The sequence below is a fragment of the Eleutherodactylus coqui genome, chromosome 8 (assembly GCF_035609145.1).
Source record: "Eleutherodactylus coqui strain aEleCoq1 chromosome 8, aEleCoq1.hap1, whole genome shotgun sequence".
NCBI classification, from domain to species: Eukaryota; Metazoa; Chordata; class Amphibia; order Anura; family Eleutherodactylidae; genus Eleutherodactylus; species Eleutherodactylus coqui.
In genome coordinates this window covers 3765731-3787956 of record NC_089844.1, presented here as the reverse complement: position 1 = coordinate 3787956, position 22226 = coordinate 3765731, and the positions used below count along the sequence as shown (strand labels likewise).

The 22226-nt window shown below is 42.6% G+C and overlaps 1 protein-coding gene across 1 annotated transcript in view; it reads left to right on the top strand.

Moving 5' to 3' along the window:
• LOC136577426 (antigen WC1.1-like) overlaps nucleotides 1-21943 on the top strand; it is a 43920-nt gene extending 21977 nt beyond the window's left edge. Inside the window, exons 2-5 of the mRNA XM_066577322.1 lie at nucleotides 12719-13033; nucleotides 21091-21413; nucleotides 21819-21870; nucleotides 21918-21943. Coding sequence (XP_066433419.1) covers nucleotides 12719-13033; nucleotides 21091-21413; nucleotides 21819-21870; nucleotides 21918-21943 — 716 coding nt within the window. The remainder of the gene's footprint in view (nucleotides 1-12718; nucleotides 13034-21090; nucleotides 21414-21818; nucleotides 21871-21917) is intronic.
• The last annotated feature ends 283 nt before the right edge of the window (nucleotides 21944-22226 follow it).

Here is a 22226-nt window from a genome sequence, read left to right as displayed (position 1 = left end):
CTGGGGTCCACCTATGCAGTTTCTACTGAATGATATGGGGGGTTCGCCCATACTCTTGCTACAGAAATGTTACAGGTGTCCGCCTATACTTTTACTACAGAAATGTTACTGGGGTCTGCCTATACTCTTGCTACAGAAATATTACAGGGGTCCGCCTTTACTCTTGGTACATCAATGTTACAGGGGTCTGCCTACAGTCTTGCTACAAAAAATGTTACTGGAGTTTGCCTATACTTTTGCAACAGAAATGTTACAGGGGTCTGCCTATGCAGTTTCTTCTGAATGGTTTGAGGGGTTCACCTATACTTTTACTACAGAAATGTTACTGGGGTCCACCTATACTCTTGCTGCAGGAATGTTACAGGGGTCTGCCTATACTTTTGCTACAGTAATGTTAATGGGTTCTGCCTATGCAGTTTCTACTGAATGGTTTGAGGGGTTCACCTATACTTTTGCTACAGAAATTTTACAGGGGTCTGCTAAAAATTTTGCAACAGAAATGTTACCGTGGTCTGCCTATGCAGTTTCTACTGAATGGTTTGAGGGTTTGACCTATACTTTTGCTACAATAATGTTACTGGGGTATGCCTATATTTTTGATACAGAAATGTTACTGGGGTCCGCCTATGCAGTTTCTACTGAATGATATGAGGGGTTCGCACATACTCTTGCTACAGAATTGTTACAGGGGTCCGCCTATACTTTTGTTGCAAACATTTTTTACTGGGGTCCGGCTATTCTCTTGCTACAGAAATGTTACTGGGGTCTGCTTATACTCTTGCTACACCAATTTTCATGGGTCTACCTATTCTTTTGCTACAGAAATGTTACAGGGGTCCGCCTAAACTTTTGCCACAAAAATGTTACTGGAGTCTGCCTATACAGTTTCTTCTGAATGGTTTGAGGGGTTCACCTATACTCTTGCTACAGAAATGTTACTGGGGTCCACCCATACTCTTGCTGCAGGAATGTTACAGGGGTCTGCCTATGCTTTTGCTACAGTAATGTTAATGGGTTCTGCCTACGCAGTTTCTACTGAATGGTTTGAGGGTTTGACCTATACTTTTGCTACAATAATGTTACTGGGGTCCGTTTATAGTCTTGCTACAGAAATGTTAAAGGGGTCTGCCAATACTTTTGCTACAGAGATGTTACTGGAGTCCGCCTATGCAGTTTCTACTGAATGTTGTGATTGGTTTGCCTATACTTTTGCTACAGAAATGTTGCTGCGGTCCGTCTATTCTCTTGCTACAGAAATGTTACAGGGGTCTGCCTATACTTCTGCTACAGAAATGTTACTGGGTTCTGCCTATACTATTGCTACAGAAATGTTACTGGGTTCCGCCTATACTCTTGCTACAGAAATGTTACTGGGGTCTGCCTATACTTTTTCTAATTAACGGTTTGAGGGGTCCACCTATACTCTTGCTACAGAAATGGTACTGGGGTCCGTATATACTCTTGCTACAGAAATGTTACAGGGGTCTGCCTATGCAGCTTCTATTTAACTTTTTGAGGGGTTCGCCTATAGTTTTGCTACAGAAATGTTATTGGGGTCCGCCATATTCTTGGTACAACAATGTTTCACGGGTTCGCCTATACTCTTGCTATAGAAATGTTACTGGGTTCTGCCTATACTCTTGCTATAGAAATGTTACTGGGTTCTGCCTATACTCTTCCTTTAGAAATGGTACTGGGGTCTGCCTATACTTTTGCTATAGAAGTGTTACTATGGTCTGCCTATCCTCCTGCTACAGAAATGTTACTGGTGGCCACCTATACTTTTGCTACAGAAATGTTACTGGGGTCAGCCTATGCAGTTTCTACTGAATGATGTGAGGGGTTCGCCTATACTCTTGCTACAGAAATGTTACAGGGGGTCTGCCTATACTTCTGCTACAGAAATGTTACTGGGATCCGCCTATACTCTTGCTACAGAAATGTTACAGGGGTCTGCCTATACCTTTTCTAATTAATTGTTTGAGGGGTGAACCTATACTCTTGCTACAGAAATGTTACTGGGGTCCGTATATACTCTTGCTACAGAAATGTTACAGTGGTCTGCCTATACTTTTGATACAGAAATGTTACTGGGGTCCGCCTATGCAGTTTCTATTTAATGGTTTGAGGGGTTCACCTATATTTTTTCTACAGGAATGTTACTGGGATCCGCCTATACTTTTGCTACAGAAATGTTACTGGTGGCCTCCTATACTTTTGCTACAGAAATGTTACAGGGGTCTGCCTATACTTTTGCTACAGAAATGTTACTGGGGTCCGCCTATGCAGTTTCTACTGAATGGTTTGAGGGGTTTGCCTATACTTTTGCTGCAGAAATGTTACTGGGGTCCGCCTATACTCTTGCTTTAAAAAACGGTATTGGGGGCCGCCTCTAATCTTGCTACAGAAATGTTCCTGGGATCTGCCTATATTTTTTCTACAGAAATGTTATTGGGGTACGCCAATACTCTTGCTATAGAAATGTTACTGGTGGCCTCCTATACTTTTGCTACAGAAATGTTACAGGGGTCTGCCTATAATTTTGCCACAGAAATGTTACTGGGGTCCGCCTATGCAGTTTCTACTGAATGGTTTGAGGGGTTTGCCTATACTTTTGCTGCAGAAATATGTTACTGGGGTCCGCCTATACTCTTGCTTTAAAAAACGGTATTGGGGCCGCCCATAATCTTGCTACATAAATGTTCCTGGGGTCTACGTATGCTGTTGGTGCACAAAGACTTCCTATTGCGATGTTTTACCTATCTGGCACAAATGCACTGACTGACTTGGGCAGAAATGTGGGCCAAGGCTGGAGTCCTTGGTGGGGTGAAACTCTGCCATGTTTGGATGCTCTGATTTCTTCTTGTGTAATACCATCTTTGTGCTCCCACAGCATAGGTAAGCCCAAGGAACTCAAAGACTTCCCATTGTGGTATTTAGCTATCTGACACCTACACAGAATGAATTGTGTGGGGGCACATGGATTTCCCATTGCTATGTAACTCACGGAACATTGGGTCACACAAGGTGGAGGCTGGGACTGAGCCTGACCCTGGGCCCGCTCACGTGCTTCCTACACAGAGTATTGCTGCATTGTGGAGATGTGTAGAAGTGTTGGCACCTGAGTCCCCTTAATGCCCACATTTGCGGCTCCTGACAATTTTATGACGGAGATGGCACGGGATTGGAATGATGATCGTACGTCAATTTATCATCAATTCTCAACAGCATTGTGGGCTATCGCCCATACTTTCAAAGAGGGTCGCTGCCTAGCCCTGCCAACCCTCTGCAGTGTGTGCCTCCGGTTCCTGCTAATCCAGTACGCACTTATAAATAGACATGAGGGTGGTGTGGCTATCAAGCGAGCATGGGGCATGAGGGAAGCTGAACGCTGCACAGGGAACTCTTTGTGTGCTGTGGATGCAAAGTCGTGCAGGGGTGGGTGAGGAGGGGGTGGACAGCAATGCCAGCATGTAACCCAGGAGAAGAGGCAGCGGTGTCACCCGCAGACAGTGATTGTCCTTGGTTGCAGGTAGTGTGGTGCTTGGCTAAGATGTGCCAGCGCGTGTGCCTTGCTAATGATGGTTTGTCCAAAGTAAATTGTTAGGAGGGTGATGCCAGACTCTCCCCCCATTTTGGCTTAATAGTGGGACCTGGCAGCCTCAGATGCAGCCATGCATGCTGCCCCCCTGCCCTACCCTATCCGTTTCTGTGGTGTTTCCATGACTTTCTGATGTTTTCTGGTGTTTGACAAGTCATAACCTATGCGGAGCATCGGTCCCATACAAAAATGCTCGAGTCGCCCATGGACTTCAATGAGGTTTGTTACTCGAAACGAGCTCTTGAGCATTACGAAAAGTTCGACTTGAGCAACGAGCACCCAAGGATTTTTTTTTTTCCAAAGTATTTTTTATTAAACACTTTCAAAGCATACATGGTGTTACACTCTTACATTTTGGCAAGTGGTTACAGAAGAAGAAACATATGTTATTAGCTACATTGTAACAGTTTTGTGTATCAATCTAGGAAACGATAGTTGGGTGCTGAAGGTATGCAATATTGATATTTCAGCATGTATATAATGAGTGTTTGCAACAACTTTGTACAATTATATATAACTGAACATATATTGTTGAATGAAATTTTAACAATTACACTGCTTGTTTCAGTAGTAAGATTTGAAGTAGTAAGAGGTTGTCGTAAATATAAGTTGTTAAATCTGATAAGAACACTAATATTTTCTTTAAAACACATTTTTTAACTCAAATTGCTGCCAATACTTCCAAACATAATTAAATTTGTGTAGACAGTTGTTATTTTTTGCATATAGTTTTTCATAGCAATGATGATCTGCTATCATGTCCAGTAGATCTTTGAGGATGAGGGGGGGGGGGGGGGGGGGGCACCACTCTCCATTTTTTCGCTATGATGTTTCTTGCGGCTAGGAGAAAGTGGCAAATCCATTTCCTTTTCTTTCCAGGGATATATTCACAGTCTAGGAGAAGAAGGGCTAATGGTGGGGAGTGTGATAACCTTACTCCCGTGATGGATTGTATAATGTTGAATTTTAGGGCACTCCCAAAATAAGTGGTAGAGTGAACCCTCGCTGCCACACTCTCTCCAGCAATCTCTGTTAACATTTGGGAAACATTTAGCTAATTTTGTAGGTGTATAGTACCATCTAGATAGAACTTTGTGATGCGTTTTTAATTAGCTGGCTGAGAGGGTGGTTTTGTTTGCCCAATCAAAGGACTACAACCATTGCGAAGGGTGGAAATTTCTTCGTAAATCTCGTTCCCAATTTAACAAATGTATTCTTTTTACATTATTCATATTGCCAGATATGGTATCATATAATAATTTAGTTAGCGAGGTTTGAGAGGTGTTGCATCTATGGAATAGGGATTCCAACTGCTTAGGGAGAGAGCACCTCTCTAGATGGGAACTGTGAAGAAAGGGAAATTTCATATAGGAATATGCCTCTGTGTTTGGTAGACTAAACTTATTCTGAATTGATCTGAAAGTGAGGGGTATTTCTTTGTCAAAGAGGTCTGTTACAAGTTGAATCCCTTTTTCGCTCCATTCTTTGGTATTTAAATCTTGAATAAAGTACGAGTGAATTTCTAAAGGGAGTTGTGTTGGTGAATCTCTGGGAATGGATTTATATTTACATGGCAGAGAATTCCAGCAGTGCAGAGTTGTTTTCATTAAAGGAGAGAGATTGTGTGTTAGTAGGGGTGTAGCAATCTTTGGGTATAAGATTCCTAGGATGGAGGCTGTGATAAGAGATCCTAAGGTTCTATTGTGATTTCTATATTTTTCTATATGTCCCCATGGAGGGAGTTGAGATTCTCTCAGCCATGCGCCAGATTGGTTTATAATAATTGCTTGATAGTATGCTAATAGGTTTGGAACTCCAAGACCCCCTTGTTTCCTGTGTAAATACAGGATTGAAGCGGCTAGTCTAGGTTTTTTCTTATTCCAGATAAATTTTAGTAATTGTTTCTGAAAGTTAGAAATTATGTTTTGGGGGAAAGGGTAGGATAGTGTGCGGAAAAAGTAGAGGATCTTTGGTAGGATCAGCATTTTGTAGAGTGTTATTTTACCAAACCAGGAGAATTCTTTCTTTTCTAGATCCTCTAATTCTTTTTTGAGTGTATTTAATAATGGGTCTAGATTAGATGATATAATCTTTGTCTTGTACTGGCATATTTTGATCCCTAGGTAAGGTATTTCTGTGTGCCACTGAAAGGGGAACTCTTTTTGGATATCTATTTTTAGTTTCTTTCCTACGTTGATTCCCAGTATTTGTGACTTATCTGAGTTCAATTTGTAATAGGAGGCGCCACTAAAATGAGATATACATTCGTGTGTAATTCTTAGGGAGTTTAAGGGATCAGTTAGAGATAGGAGGACATCGTCGGCAAAGAGTCCAATTTTGTGTTGTCTTGAGCTGGTCGGGATTCCTCTAATCTCTGTCGACATTCTAATTGACCCCGCCAGGGGTTCTATGATCATGACAAATAATAAGGGAGAGAGGGGACACCCTTGACGGGTACCGTTGGTTATGTAAAAGGGGGAAGATAGGGCTCCATCTACCAGTACCCTTGCGGAAGGTTTCGCATAAAGGGCTCGAACCACATGAAGATAGTTGTCACCTACTCCAAATTTCTGGAGGACAGCAAATGCAAACCCCCAGTGGACTCTATCGAACGCTTTCTCTGCATCCAGGGAAAGGAGGAGAGAAGGCGCTCGACTCGAGCCCATCATTTCCACAAGGTTCTGGGTTCTTCATGCACCATCTGCTGCGTTTCTGCCCTTCGTATACCCCACTTGGTCGCTGTGTATTATTTCAGGCAAGACCTCTATTAACCTTGATGCTAATATTTTAGAATATATTTTTGTATCAGTATTTAGAAGTGAAATGCGTCTAAAATTCGCTGGAGATGTAGGGGCCTTGCCTGGTTTGGGTAGCGTGATTATTGTGGCTTGTAACATTTCTTCAGGCATTGCACCCTTTGTCATTGACTCGTTAAACGTAGAGGTTAGATGTGGGGATAGAATAGGTGCAAATAATTTATAGTATTCATTGGACAGGCCGTCTGGCCCAGGAGATTTATGGTTTTTGGATATATTTATTGCTTTGTTTACCTCTATAATAGATGTGGGCTTATTTAGAGCTTCTTTTTGTGAGCCCACAGAGAGAAGGGTCACCCTATTTAGAAACCTGTCTATGATTTCCGGGGTAGGTTGAGGGGTGTTTGTGCACTCTTTTAAATTATAGAGGTTGGCATAAAAATTTTTAAATTGTTCTGCAATTTGCTGGGGATGGGAAATTTTTTGTTGTGAGGTCATTTATGCTATTTATGTAGGGAATTTTTGCCTTAATTTGTCTTTTTTTTGCCAATTTGGCCATTAATTTTGTGGGTTTATCTATATTGGAGTAGAAGTTAGCTTTGGAGTATATGAGATTTTTATTGTAGTTGTCTAAAAGCATTTTCCTTAGTTCTCTTCTCAGTGAGATTAATTCTGACTGGGAGTTGTTTTGAGGATTTTCTTGCTCTGTTTTTTCTTGTTTTTTTTTAATTTTTTCCAGCAAGGTATTAAGTTTAGCTTGTTTATTTTTTTGTTCTTGTGCTTTCAGTTTTATTAGAGCCCCTCTGATCACCGCCTTATGGGCGTTCAGAGAGTGAAATTATTTATATTTGGGCTTTTATCTAAGGCAAAGTACTCTGTCAGAGCTTTTTTGATTTGTTCTTGGGTGCTAGGTGATTTGAGCAGATTTATATTGTTGCGCCATATTCTAGCTGGATTAAAAGGGGTGTTAATGTTAAAGTTTATGCAGATGGGGGAGTGGTCAGACCACGTAGTCGTTCCTATAGTGGAATTTGTTATAGAAGTGAGAGTCCATCTGTCCACTATAAATAAGTCGATTCGAGAAAAGGTCTTGTGTCTCGATGAAAAGAAAGTGAATTCCCTTGAGGAGGTATTAAGGCATCTGAAAGTGTGGTAAAGACCTTCTCTATGGAGCCAGGGTTGTAAAACTGCGGATGTTCTACTGTCTGCTGTGGAATCTAATTTTTTATCTGGGATGATATTGAAGTCCCCACAGATAATTAATTTGCCTTTTTGGATTTGTTTGACTTTCTTTATTATTCTATTTAAAAAGGATATTTGTGCTCTGTTGGGGGCATAAATGTTAGCTAATGTAATTGGGGTTTCGTTAAGCATTCCCTTCAAAATAATGTATCTGCCTTTCGGATCACTCGTTTGTTCTTCTACGGAGAAGTGGAGATTCTCCTTAAAGGCTATTAACACTCTCGCATGTTTTTTTTATTCTGAGCGCTGGCTGAGAAAATTTGGGGAAAATTTTTATTTGTAAATTTAGATTTAGTGTGTTTTGAGAAGTGGGTTTCTTGTAAGCACAACACGTCTACATTATACGTCTTTGCATCCTTCCAAATCATTGCCCTTTTGAAGGGTGTGTTTGGTCCCTTCACATTTTGTGAGTATATTTTAATGGACATGATAAATTTTTAAGGAAAGCTCAATGTTAGGGTTTAGTTTGGCAGCATAAGAAATAAACAAAAGAGGATGAATAGAACATATTAAACCAAGTGTAGGTCTTCTATTGAATGAAACATAAGTGGTTGTCTTCCATGGATTTGGTGCAAGACCTTTGTAGGAAGTCAGGTTTCATAACCTGGTGTCTTTTGGGGGACAAAAAAGTTCGCCTTGCAGGATAAAGCCCGTTATTTACTCACGCATCTTGGAAACCCAGCTAGTCAGATCGACGATGATTCATTCAGGGTTGAGTTGTTCTCCTCTTGGCGGGGTAGTTGGTAGTGTGCGTCGATTGAAGGAACTTTGGGTTCTTTGAGGCCTAGCAGTTTGTGGATTGTCTGTGAGCGAGATGTCCCATTTTGCTAGAAGTTTTTCTCCGGCTTCTGGGGATGATATGATGTGCATAGCGTTGTTCTTATGAATCATAATTTTTGTTGGGAAACCCCATTTATATGGGATTTTGGCAGATCTCAGAGCTGCAGTCACTTGGGAAAAGGATTTCCGAGCTCTGATTGTGGATTGTAATAGATCTGCATAAAGGCTAATGTTAGCATATGGTGATGGAAGAGGGTGGGATCTCCTTGAGGTCATCATCAATTCTTCTTTTATATGAAAAAAAATGCAGTCTAGCGATCACGTCGCGTGGAATGGAGTCTGGCAAGAAGCTCCGTTTTGCTAGCCTGTGGGCTCTGTCAATTATGGAGTCCTGTTCATTAGTGTTAGGAAGAATGGTCTTTATTAGTTTAGTAAGATAATTTTTTAAGTCTATTTGAGACACGTTCTCAGGTATGCGTCTGAATTTAATGTTATTCCTTCTGCTTCTATCCTATAAGTCGGTCAGCTTGTTTTTAATAAGTTCTACCTCTTCCTCTAGTGTGTAATGAGCATCTATCAAATTGTTGTGGGATGCTGTAACTTCGCTCTTTTTGGTTTCAATATGGCCGGTACGGGTTTCAAGTTTGTATGGAGCTGTTAACTGTGACAGAGAGAGCTTGGATGTCCCTTTGCAAGGATCCATGTAAGGCAAGCATCATGCTTTTAATGAGGTCCTCCGAAGCTGGGAGGTTCGAGGAAGGGACATTTTTGATCAGGTCTTCATCAAAAGAAAGTTGTTGTTGGCACGGGTTAGATGAGGGAGAAATACGGGGTTTCTGCTTTTCTGGACTTGCAGAAGGAGAGAAAGAGGAGGATTGGGATTGAGAGCTGAACAGCGCCATTTTAGGTGTTTCTGCCGCGTTAATATGGGGCCTTTCGGCACTGTCACCCCATTCTGAGAGAGAGTTCTTGGTGAACCTCCGTGTGGCAGCTCTGGACTGTCTGCCTGTGCCACTGCTTCTCTGGAGGAGGTTGCTGAGGGTCGTGGATTCTCCCTGCTTGCTCCGGGGCTCGTGTGCGGAGAGACACCATCTTTACTGACAGGCTGTGCTTGTGCCGAGCCACGGGAGGAGAAGAAGTCTGACACTTTGTGGAGCGGAGTCTTTATGTTCCTCCTTTTCGGCATGTTGTTCCTTGAGGTATGGGGTGCTTCTCTGTTCAGTCTGGCAAAGCTGGGATTGCTTTTTGTCACTTTCAAAGGGCTTTGAAGAGCGGAGCTTGGCTCTACACGTTCGTCTCCATCTGCATCAGGCCACGCCCCCCCCCCCCCCCCGAGCACCCGAGCATTTTGATGCTCCATCATCTCTAGTTTAGGCCCACTTACTAGAACCCGGGATAGGGAATCTACAGAGCTCAGTATGTGAACTCAATGAAGATTTTCATATTTCTCCGAGTTTAGGAACTCCAACCAATAGTGCCACATTTTTGCAAACTTTCCCCAAGTGTCTTTGAAAGAAGCTGTAAGGTCTTTACTGTACTTTTTGCGCTGTTGAGGACTGTTCACATTGGTGCAATGATTTAGAAGGCTATCCAGCTTAATTGGTTCCAGATGTGTTTATCTTCTTGCAAAATTGTACTGTGGATATGGTGTTTATATGGTGTGGACAGGTAAATGGGAAGGTACTGGGTGGGATGTAGACTATTCAGTCCAGGGCTTTCTTGTGGGTCCCAGTAAAAACACAGAGCTTATTACTGGGACAAAAAAGACTACAAGGCTATGCAGTCAGGGCTCATTCACACAAGCAATTGCGATATCGCTGTGAGAAAACCTCTACAATATCACGTTTTGCTCAGATGTCTCAAAAATGCTTTTTCTTGCAAAAACAATGCTGCTTGTGATTTTCTCATGATAGACAATAGGAGTTTCTAGTGTTAAAAACGAATTGCATCACACGCAAATATCAAGTTTGTGCATTGCAATGCGATAAAACGAAGTCTCCATAGGAAAACATGGGCAATAAAAAAGCACGCAGAAAGATAGGACATGCTGCGATTTACAAATTTTGCAACATCTGATGAGTGCATACATCTCAGATGTGAATGAAACCATTGATATGGGTTTCATAATTCTGTATTTTCACTCAATCTCGTATTACTCAAAAATGCACTATTTTCTCGCAAGTGTGAAGGCGCCCTCAGGGTTAGAGCCTGGAAGTGTGTGCAACATTTTGGGTTCCTGATCAACGTTTGCTGCAAACCAGCCGTGGGTGGGAAGAACCTAAAGTATAGCTGGCACCTTGCCAGTTTACAGTTTATTTTGTGTTCCGTTTTACACAAAGGTCAAGGGTCACCAGTGGCTGCTGTTTCCTTGGGTTACCTTGTATTATGCTGGAAGTAAGAAAAAATAAAAGTAACTTAAACTTTGATCTGGTGTAAGTGAGCCTATGTGATGTTGTCGGGCCCCACCCACTACGTAGACATTGCTACAATGGATAAAAATATTCTCGAAGGTCTGTACTATTTGAGACTACTCTATAAAGACATTTTCAACAGAATTTGAGCGTGTGCTGCAGTTTCGGCGGGCCCATTCATGCATGACAGAATATTCTGTAACAGTATTGTAGAATATGCCTTCCTGTGGATAACTGTATCGGCCCAGAATTTGCGGTCCCCTCCAGCACTTTAGAATGCATGTTATATGTATGTCTTGTGTTATTGTCTTGAGTGTTGTATGAGTCAGTTTTATGTGTATTAACACTTCTAGGCACGAAAGGGTTAATGTCCAGTAATGTATGGAAAGTGTATTGTATTTGTCTAGTTATGTATAGGTCTGTGTGTAGGTGAAGGAGTAGTGGATCAGGCATCAAGAGAGGAGGTTGTGAGTTGGAGTTGGTCAAATGATGGAGATGGAGGAGACATGGACTGGTGCTCCTGCCAGAGCTCAGCCGTGTCGGAATCTCTCCTTACAAGAAGTTCGCCCTTTTGGCATTTAGGAACCCAGGACATGCCAAGAATGTGTGGGTGTGGAAGCGCAAGAAACGCATGTTCCTATTCAGAAACTGCAAGTTATGCACCGCCTGATGATAACTACAAGTGTGAGAGTTTCATCCAAGAGAGAGAGAGAGATCTAACAGATAACTATGACTGTGGATATATGTGCCTTGGGAAACCCAAACTGCATGAGTGTAAGGTAAAAGGAGAGGCATGTAAGCCTACTACTAATAATCTACTACTGTTTAAGTTATTAAGTACAAGTTGATCCTTTGTTATATGAAAAAAAGAAGTTGGAGCAAAAAGAAAAAGGCCGCATGTTCCCAGGACTTGTTGGAAAAAGTACTTTCCGTGAGTGGACTACTCTTTATTCAAAGTGAGTAATCCACCGCTGATTCAGGAATGTTGACACAACAGGTTACTAAACATGATCTCCTCTGGTTAGTAACGAGGTCGGCTTCTTAGCCATCCTTTTGTGGAGACAGTAGAGCCCCATGACAGGTTGCTATTTGATACCCTGCTGTCTCCTTGGCTGGGGACCTGCTCCTCAGATGCTGCACTGCTAAAGTATTTTTTGATGCAAAATTGAAATTAGCAGAATTCTGCATTGAAATCTACAGTTAGCTGTACAGAATTATGAGACGGCATATTGTGCAATGCTGTGTTCCCTATTAAGGATGAGCGAGCATACTCGCTAAAGCACTACTCGTCCGAGTAATGTGCTTTAGACGAGTATCTCACTGCTCGTCCATAAAGATTCGGGGGCCGACGCGGGGAGCTTCCGGGGAGAGCGGGGAGGAGCGGAGGGGAGATCTCTCTCTCCCTCTCTCCCGCCCGCACTCCCCTGCTCCCCGCTGCGACTCACCTGTCAGCCGCGGCGCTCCCCGAATCTTCAGGGATGAGCAGAGAGATACTCGTCTAAAGCACATTACTCGAGCGAGTAGTGCTTTACCGAGTATACTAGCTCATCCCTATTCCCTATACATTAACATTGAGCAGAGCTATCAGCATCCAATGAGACATTAATGAAACCCAAGTTGTGTGCAGAGAATTACGTTGTGGTCATGCGGTTGGGCAATTTACTATCATACCTCCAACAACAGTCAGTGGTCATGTATACCTCAGTGGTAATTTCTATTTGTATAGCGCCAACTTATTCCGCAGCACTTTTAAAGAAATGAGACCCAAATGACAGATGGTTCTGTTGCTGGATCATCTGATAGAAAGACATGGAAAGGGCAGGAAAAGAAGATGCTGCTCAGGTGTAATAGTCCAAGATAATCTGGTTGGTGATTGTGGTATATAGTTATATAGTCATCATGGTAAATGAGTTTTTTTTCTAATGCAGAAAGTAACCAGCTGAGGCTGGTAGATGGTTCCAGCCGATGTGCGGGCAGAGTGGAGATTTATCATGATGGAAGATGGGGGACAATCTGTGATGACTCCTGGAATAAAGCAGATGCAGATGTGGTCTGTAAGCAGCTGGGCTGTGGTTATAGTGTCAGAGCTACAACTGGAGCCTATCATGGAAGAGGAACTGGGGAGATCTGGTTGGATGATGTACAATGTGCAGGGAATGAAACATACATCTGGGACTGTCCAGCAAAGAAGTTTGGTAAACATGACTGTGATCATGAAGAAGATGCCGGTGCAAAATGCTCAGGTAAGAGACTCACATGCTCTTATATATCTTTCATAAGCTAAATTAAAATATGTATACTTATTTATATTGTGCTCTATATATATATACATATACTGATATACCCGGCTTCGCCTGAGTTAATTTGGTACTGGTGTTTATCTGGTGTTCACATGGAAAATCTTATGAAGTCGTGGTTACTTTAGAGATACTGAGGAAAAACATATGCTCACCATTTTGCATGGTTCTTTGCGTTACCCAGAAAACACCACGGGGAGGTAACCATGCAACGTTTCCTTTACATAAAATGACATCGGGAAGTGAGAGAATTAGATTCCGTATGTAAAATTTGGACGCTAATTCTTTTCCGCTTAGAATTGAATAATCGAGTTGGGACCCATTAGCTTTTCCTATTTATGACATAATCAATTCTTGTGCCAAATTTCAAGTTTCTACGACATAAGGAAGTGAGAGAATTAGATTCCGTACGTAAAATTTGGATGCTAGTTCTTTTGCGCTAGAATTGAATAATCGAGTTGGGACTCCTTTACTTTTCCTATTTTGGACATAACCTATGCCTGTGCCCAATTTTATGTTTCCACGACATCGGGAAGTTGGAGAACTAGTGGCGAGTCAGTCAGTGAGTGAGTCAGTGAGGGCTTTCGTCATATATATATATAATGTGTGTAGTTATATAGGCATACTTTAAAGCTATTAGGGTACCTTCATACAAGCATATTCCATGTGGAATATATCTGCATCAAAATTTTCAAGTCTGGCATGTGGATTTTGATGTGTATTTGCAATGAAAAAAAAATAATCAACCCTTAGGGCTTCTTCACATGGCGTGATTTAGTCCCGGTATGCAAGTGTGCTAATCAAGCCGAATAATGGGACAAAACCAGACCATTGATTTCAATAGTTTCATTTTCATTAGCGGTATTCTCGCCGTTAATAGTACGGGAGAGAAAAGATGGGTGGGACCAATCTTCCCGCCGTACTTTTGAAACTGCCAGGCTATGGCGCGGAGTTTGAACAGCCGCGAAAAAAATCTGTTCATGCGCAACTACACTCCATAGCAGCGAGCACAGTTGCGCATATGGCCATGTGTTTTCACCATCAAGATCTTATGCAAAATCTGCAAAAAAATTTTTTTTCCTATACCGATGTCCTAATTCATAAGAGATGAATTTTTAATTTTATGAAGATTTTGGGCGGCTCTGATTTATAAACTTTTAGCTAATTGTGAAGTTTCCTTAAAGCATTCTAGCTTTCTGGTTACGCTCATATAAAACACACGTCGTACCCCCACATTGGAAAGGGGAAAATACTCTCCCCTCCCTTGGAGTTACATATAGTAGGAGATCATCTGGTAAATGCAGGACACCACGGCAAAATGTAACATTTTTGAGAGGTATAAAAGTTTTCATTCCACCATAATATTTATTTTCGCATTTGGTGACAAGAAAAAAACTTTTTACATAGTGTATTATGGATTCAGTGTAGCACAATCACAGCCAATCATTACTCAATTTGTAGGATACCCATACATTGTAGCAGGGGCGTCCCTAAAGGCTCAGGGGCGCAGGTGAAAAAGTTCAGCTCACCCCCCCCCCCTCAGGGCTCCACCCCCTATCCTCCATACCCATAACCAGATCATGCTGCATACAGCTGCAAAACGAATTTCCATACATGATCTAGCTCCTTTGCATAATCTTCCCAAACGTTACGCATTTCCTGCACATGAAACTTTGTTTGAAGCCCCACAAACCACTTGCATACACACAGCTTTTTACTGCTATTAGCGTGGCGTCTCAAGCACTGTACTAACCGCGGTACAACACTCCCATTGGTTTTAATGGGGTTACTCAAACCTGCACCCGAACACGGTGTATCTAAAGCCAAATTTTCGAGAGCTGCCTGTTCTATTTTCGTGTGTTTTTTAATGCACCTCCTCACCCATTACAATGATGGGGTGCATTAAAAAGTGCTGTCAAGCACTGTACCATGCGTTCAAAAATGCTGCTCGAAATTCTGGTAAAAATGCGACAATATCAAGATACAGAGAGATAGATAAATAGATAGAAGATAAATAGAAAGATATGACAAAATACTAATATATATATATATATATATATATATATATATATATATATATATATATATATATATATACATACATATATACACATATATACATACATATACACACATACATACACACTATATGGCCCAGACCACTTCTCCCTTAAAGGGGTTGTCCCGCGGCAGCAAGTGGGTCTATACACTTCTGTATGGCCATAATAATGCACTTTGTAATATACATTGTGCATTAATTATGAGCCATACAGAAGTTATAAAAAGTTTTATACTTACCTGCTCCGTTGCTGGCGTCCTCGTCTCCATGGTGCCGACTAATTTTCGCCCTCCGATGGCCAAATTAGCCGCGCTTGCGCAGTCCAGGTCTTCTCCTGTTCTCTATGGGGCTCCGTGTAGCTCCGTGTAGCTCCGCCCCGTCACGTGCCGATTCCAGCCAATCAGGAGGCTGGAATCGGCAGTGGACCGCACAGAAGAGCTGCGGTCCACGAGGCAGAGGATCCCGGCGGCCATCTTCACAGGTAAGTATAGAAGTCACCGGAGCGCGGGGATTAAGGTAAGCGCTCCGGTGAGCTTTCTGTACGTCCCTGCATCGGGGTTGTCTCGCGCCGAACGGGGGGGGGGGGTTGAAAAAAAAAAAAACCCGTTTCGGTGCGGGACAACCCCTTTAATAGCAGCAGGATAGGCAGATACAACAGAGGCTGTCCAACAGGAGGCAGGGGCAGCACAATTATGACATCATCATTCCCTGCCGGCCAATGTGGCAGCCTCCCTCTTGCACTTCTCTGCTTGCTCCCAGGCTAGCAGCACTGTCTGACCCATGATCAGTGCTGCAGACAGAGCAGCGAGCCAGTAATGCACTGAATATGCATATGTATATGGTGGAGAGCGGCCTCTGGGCCCCATCAGCGCAGGGGCCGGGTCACCACTGCGACCCCTGATGGTACGCCTATGCATTGGAGGGTTAGAGTTCCCATAAGACATGAAAAGCCTCCATCTGTGGAGTGAACTTGTAAAAACAATATCTTCTACTGAGGGACAAAGATGTATTATGATCAGTTCAGGGGTTGTCAGTGTAGAAGTCTCCAACTGTATATAAATTATGTACAGCTGATGTATCATAATGAAGATTACTAATTAGTTTCCTGATACAATGTGAGGTTATATGGATAAGGGATGCGGTCTGGGGTAAAGTAGGACTTATCATTTCTGGACAGTATGTTCAGAATATATTCACCATATATAGAAATTGGTACCTATATTTAAAGGATCAGTCACAATATAGCTAAAGATAACAAATGTGTGATAAAGAAGCTTATATGCAACTTATTAATATATACTGTATTTATAAGTTATCTGCTATTTTCTGTATTTGAAAACCAACATCCCCTTGTTGAGAAATCCTCAGCCCAGACTACACTCTGCTCTCAGCCATAAGATTGCTCCAAATGTAGGGGTATGTGACAAGACATGTCATGTAGCCTCCTCCATTGAAGCACACTGCATCTACTTTCCCAACTTGTACAGTTTCTGGACATTGGGAAGCTAGCACAGTGAGTTCCAATGGAGGAGACCCTGAAACAGCTGTATGTAAATAGATGGCTTAGCATACGTCCCTAGTCATAGTGCAAGCCCTTTTAAAAGGTCATATATTGACTCAGAGGTGGAGGATTATTACCTCAGTCATTTGAATGGAGGAGGCTGAATGACTGTTCTCATCACATGACCCTCCATCTGCAGCCATGGAAGGGACCAGTGTGCGGATGAGACCAAATAAGCAGTAAGACTAAGGCCTCATGTCCACGGGGAAAATCAGATCCGCTGCAGATTCTCAATGGAGAATCTGCAGCGGGTCCCTCCTGCCCCGCGGACATGAGCGCCGAAAATAGCAATTTAAAAGTATTTACCATCCGTAGCGGACCGGGAAGGTCAGCTGTTCCTCACGGCCGGATCTTCATTTTCGGCCGGCGGATGAATTTCTGACGCCGGCGGCACGTCGCCGGCACGTCGTCAACGTGCCGCGCGCATGCGCCGGGCACATCCGCCGAGCCGAAGCAAGGAAGATGCGGCCGTGAGGAAGAGGAGACCTTCCCGGTCCGCTACGGATGGTAAATACTTTAAATTCCTATTTTAGGTCTCCCGCGGATCCGGACGGCTTCCATAGGCTTCAATAGAAGCCTGCGGGAGCCGACCCCGCGGGAGACCCGCACGAAAATGGAGCATGGTCCAGATTTTTCCATGCTCCATTTTTTTTTAAATCCCTTTTATTGACGATCCGCGGGTATTTATCTACCCGCGGGTGGTCAATGCATCCCTATGGGGTGCGGATCCGCGTGCGGGAGATCCGCTGCGGATCCTAAATCGTATTTTGCCCGTGGACATGAGGCCTAAAGATCTCTGCCGCAGAATGTTGTAAAAAGGATCTAGCTGTTTGTATAGACAAAACAATATTACATCTGGGATTTCCATTTCTGCTTTACAGCTGTAACCTCTGTGCCACTTAGGGCCCTTTTAAACAGAACGATAGTGTTAAAAAAATAAAAACCGTTGAATCGTTAGAATTTACATGATAATCATTGAGTCTGAACACGGCCAGCGATTGAATTAGGAACATCATTTTTTTTTGCTTATTATACAGGCATAAAATCATTGTTGTCTCGTTCACTAAAGGTTCGCTTTAAAGATCGATCATTCAGTTGTTCCCATTCACAGGGAATTGAACTACTGAACAATCCTGTTAAAGGTTTTTTTTTTTTAAATCTGCGTGTTTAAACTGACCGCCCGACTAGCTGCGCAAACTGTGTCATGGTTTGCTCAATTGAACACTTCTCGCTCCAGACCCTTAGAGTCTTGCTTGTCCTAGCCTTGCTCAGCTGTGTGTTTCCTGAATCCATTGATTAGTTTATGATTGCACTTATTCCATGGCTAATCACAGTAATTGCTGCACTATTTAGACCCCAGCTGTGTACTTCCAGTACCTGATTATTGTGGCTTATCAGTGTCCAGTTGTCCTGAGCTTCACTAATACTCATCTCCTGCTTTATCGAGCTTTGCATATGTTGACCACAACTGATCTCTTGCTCCTGTGTAACAAGCTCTGCAAACATCTGACTACTGCTGACTTCTCCACATTGTTGGACTGCACCTTGTTACATACAACTTCTAGTAACACAACTCTTCAAAGCACTTCATATTCTGCATTACTACTGACTAATACAGTGAACTGTGTTGGTAGCCTCTTCTGGTGTATTCGACATCCAAGAACCAGCATCATTACAGGTGGACGGCTTGAGATGGGAACTTGATGCCCTTGTTCGCAGGGCTGGTTTTCAGGATAATAGGGTTGTGCAAGATATATTTGCCCTTTTTAACCCTAGGGCTCAGTCACACTGTGACAGCTGCAGCAGGGGATTCCTTGGATGTGAAACCCCTGGATGTTGTCACATCCAGGGGCTTCACCTTGTTGTCTATGGGACTGGTGGTAGCAGTGCTGGCCCCAGTGAAAACATAGAGAGTAGATGGCGCTTCCCTGCCACAGCTGTCACAGCTGTACAGAGGAGCGTGATGTTATTCCTTTGCTTTCAATGGGGCCAGTGCTGCTGCCGCCCCATTGACAGCAATATGATGAAGGCAATCCCTGCAGCAATGATTTTCAGAGTGAAGGGGGCTTAAAATATAAGCTCCACCCCAAAAATAATCCCTGGCTATGGAAAAAAAAGGAAAGGTTAACTCACCTAGAAGCGCTGTCTGGCTCTTCTCCCCATCCCCAGCAATCTTCTTCTGTATTCTGGTGGCCAGGGATTGAAAAATTCTCTCCTCCCAAAAGCACTGCCTCTGGTTGGCTGAGCATTGTGACCAATCAGAGGGAGCGCTGAGCCATTCATTGAATGACAGTTGAGCCAATCAGAGGCAGCGCTCACCTGTCATTCAATGAATGGCTGAGAGCTGACTCTGATTGGTCACAGTGCTCAGCTAATCAGAGGCTGCGCTTTCTGGAAGAGGGGATTCTTCAATGTCCGGCCACCAGAATACAGAAGAAGACTGCTGGGGACCAGAAAGAAGCACCGGACAGTAATTTTTAATTACGTCAGTATTACACAGACCTCCTGCTCCTCAGAGAGTATCTTACACAGACAACTTCCTCCTCAAATACTAATATTACACAGACGACCTCCTCCTCATATAATCTGTGTAATATATTACACAGATTACCTCCTCATATACTAATATATTACACAGATTACCTCCTCCTCATATACCAATATATTACACAGACTTCCTGCTCCTCAGATAATAATATCTTACATGGACAACTTTCACCTCATATACTAATATATCACACAGACGACCTCCTCCTCATATACTAATATATTACACATACGACCTCCTCCTCATATACTAATATATTACACAGACGACCTCCTCCTCCTCAAATACTAACATATTACACAGATTACCTCCTCCTCATATACTAGTATATTACACATACGACCTCCTCCTCATATACTAATATATTACACAGACGACCTCCTCCTCATATACTAATATATTACACAGACGACCTCCTCCTCATATACTAATATATTACACAGACGACCTCCTCCTCCTCAAATACTAACATATTACACAGATTACCTCCTCCTCATATACTAGTATATTACACATACAGAAACGGAAAAGCGTGCAGCCAGGTGACTTCAAAACAAGCGGCTGAGTGCCGTGGGTTTTGAAGCAGCGCTTTCCCGGCGGAAATCTCGCTGTTTATCGCTGTAGCCAAACTGCGAGATTTCCGCTGGAAATACGCTCTGTGAGAACCCAGCCTAAAGAATCACACAGGGTGCCTGACTCACACAGAGCCATAAAAAATAAGGGCTGTAAAGTAACGTACCTGTCTGCAGACAGAAGTTCCTGTACCACTTGTAAGCAGGGATGGTATTGCAGCTTCCGGCCACCGGGGGAGCTCATCACAGCAGACATGTACAGCAGGAACAGAACGTACAGTATGGACTTTTCCAGCCAGCAAGGGGAGCTCACAACAGCACCTTATACTGCACAGCAGGGACAGGATAACAGCAGACTATCTGCAGATCTACCTATACATCTGGAGGTAGGAGACAACGGGGATGGCAGCAGTGGACAGGCCTCTTGACTTGCCTGCACACTGTACTATGCCTTACTATCGGGGGGTGCCTTATATTTGGGACTTCTGCAAAATTCAGGGGGTGCCTTATTTTTAGGGAAACACAGTAATATATTACAAAGATTACCTCCTCGCATACTAATATATTACACAGATTACCTCCTCCTCATATACTAATATATTACACAGATTACCTCCTCCTCATATACTAATATATTACACAGATTACCTCCTTCTCATATACTAATATATTACACAGATTACCTCCTTCTCATATACTAATATATTACACAGATTACCTCCTTCTCATATACTAATATATTACACAGATTACCTCCTTCTCATATACTAATATATTACACAGATTACCTCTTCCTCATATAATAATATATTACACAGACGATCTCCTCCTTATATACTAATATATTACACAGATTACCTCCTCCTCATATACTAATATACTACAGAGACGACCTCCTCCTCATATACTAATATATTACACAGATTACCTCCTCCTCATATACTAATATACTACACAGACGACCTCCTCCTTATATACTAATATATTACACAGACGACCTCCTCCTCATATACTAATATATTACACAGATTACCTCCTCCTCATATACTAATATATTACACAGACGACCTTCTCCTGATATACTAATATATTAAATCGATACACACATTATATATACATACACATATTTAAATTATTTTCGTGTCTAAAAATAAAATACACAGACAACACCGGGCAATCAGCTACTAATATATAAAGCACAATATTATTTAGATAATCCTTAATCTTAAATAGTTCTGTAAGTTTTGGTTTATCATTCTTTAGGTCACAGAGAATACCGATTAGTTGACGGGCCTCAATCATGTTCCGGCTATTTAGAAGCAAAGCATGGTGATACTTGGGGATCTGTTTGCGAGATTGATGCAGAGCTAAGAACAGCCAATGTCATCTGTAGAGAGCTCAGATGTGGAGATGCAGTGCCATCCTTACGGAGCTACACAAGAAGACCAGGACCAATATGGACAGAGCAAATCCATTGTGTTGGTAATGAGTCCAGTGTATATGGCTGTTTAAGACATGACATAGAAGGAAACTGCACCAAGCAAAATCCTCCTGCTATAGAATGTAAAGGTATGAGATACTTATATGTAAGATGCTCATTCATATAACATCATCAATGTTGTGGATTTTATCAATCAACTCCGGGAACAGGGGAGCGTCTGTGCAGGGTTTCCAGGCTATTTTAGCCACTCAGGAAGAAGATCACAAAGAGGAGGAGGAAGATGAGGTGCTTGACCCAACAGGGAGAGTAATCATAGCAGTTCACAGGTGTATCAGGAAGAGGAGACCTTGCGGAGCAGCACCTTGGCAAGATGGGGAGTTGTGTGCAACGGTAAAACAATAGAGCCATGCCTGCACCATCAGCTATGACCAGTTGAAGCAGCCACATCATGCCAACAGCTAAGGTGCTCACAGGGCTAATACAGTCTAGGTATTCTATCAAACCACAGGTTATGACTGAAGAGATGTCATCTGTATGATCTGTTTATCAGGATTTGAACCGGCAACCTCATATCCAATGGGTGAAGATGCTGAATAGCTCAAGTGAGTCCTGATACATTGTTCCTCATTGCTTGTCTCCTGTCCCTTAGGGTGGCTTCACACAAGCGTCTATTAGAAACAATGCATTCCCTATGGTGTGTTCACATGTCCATGTTTTACAGGTGCGTGCCTGTAGAGATAGGACATGTGTGCACAATAGGGAATGCACGCATTGTCTTCAATAGAGCCGCAGCTGCCAGCGGCTCCATTGAAGACAATGGTCTGCCAGCACCCCTGAATTGTTTTTCAGGGAAGAGCTTTACATATAAGCGCTTCCCTGAAAAACAAAAATTTAAGTGTAAAAAAAAAAATACTTACCTGTCCACCGCTGCTATGTCCCTGCAGGGATGAAGAACACA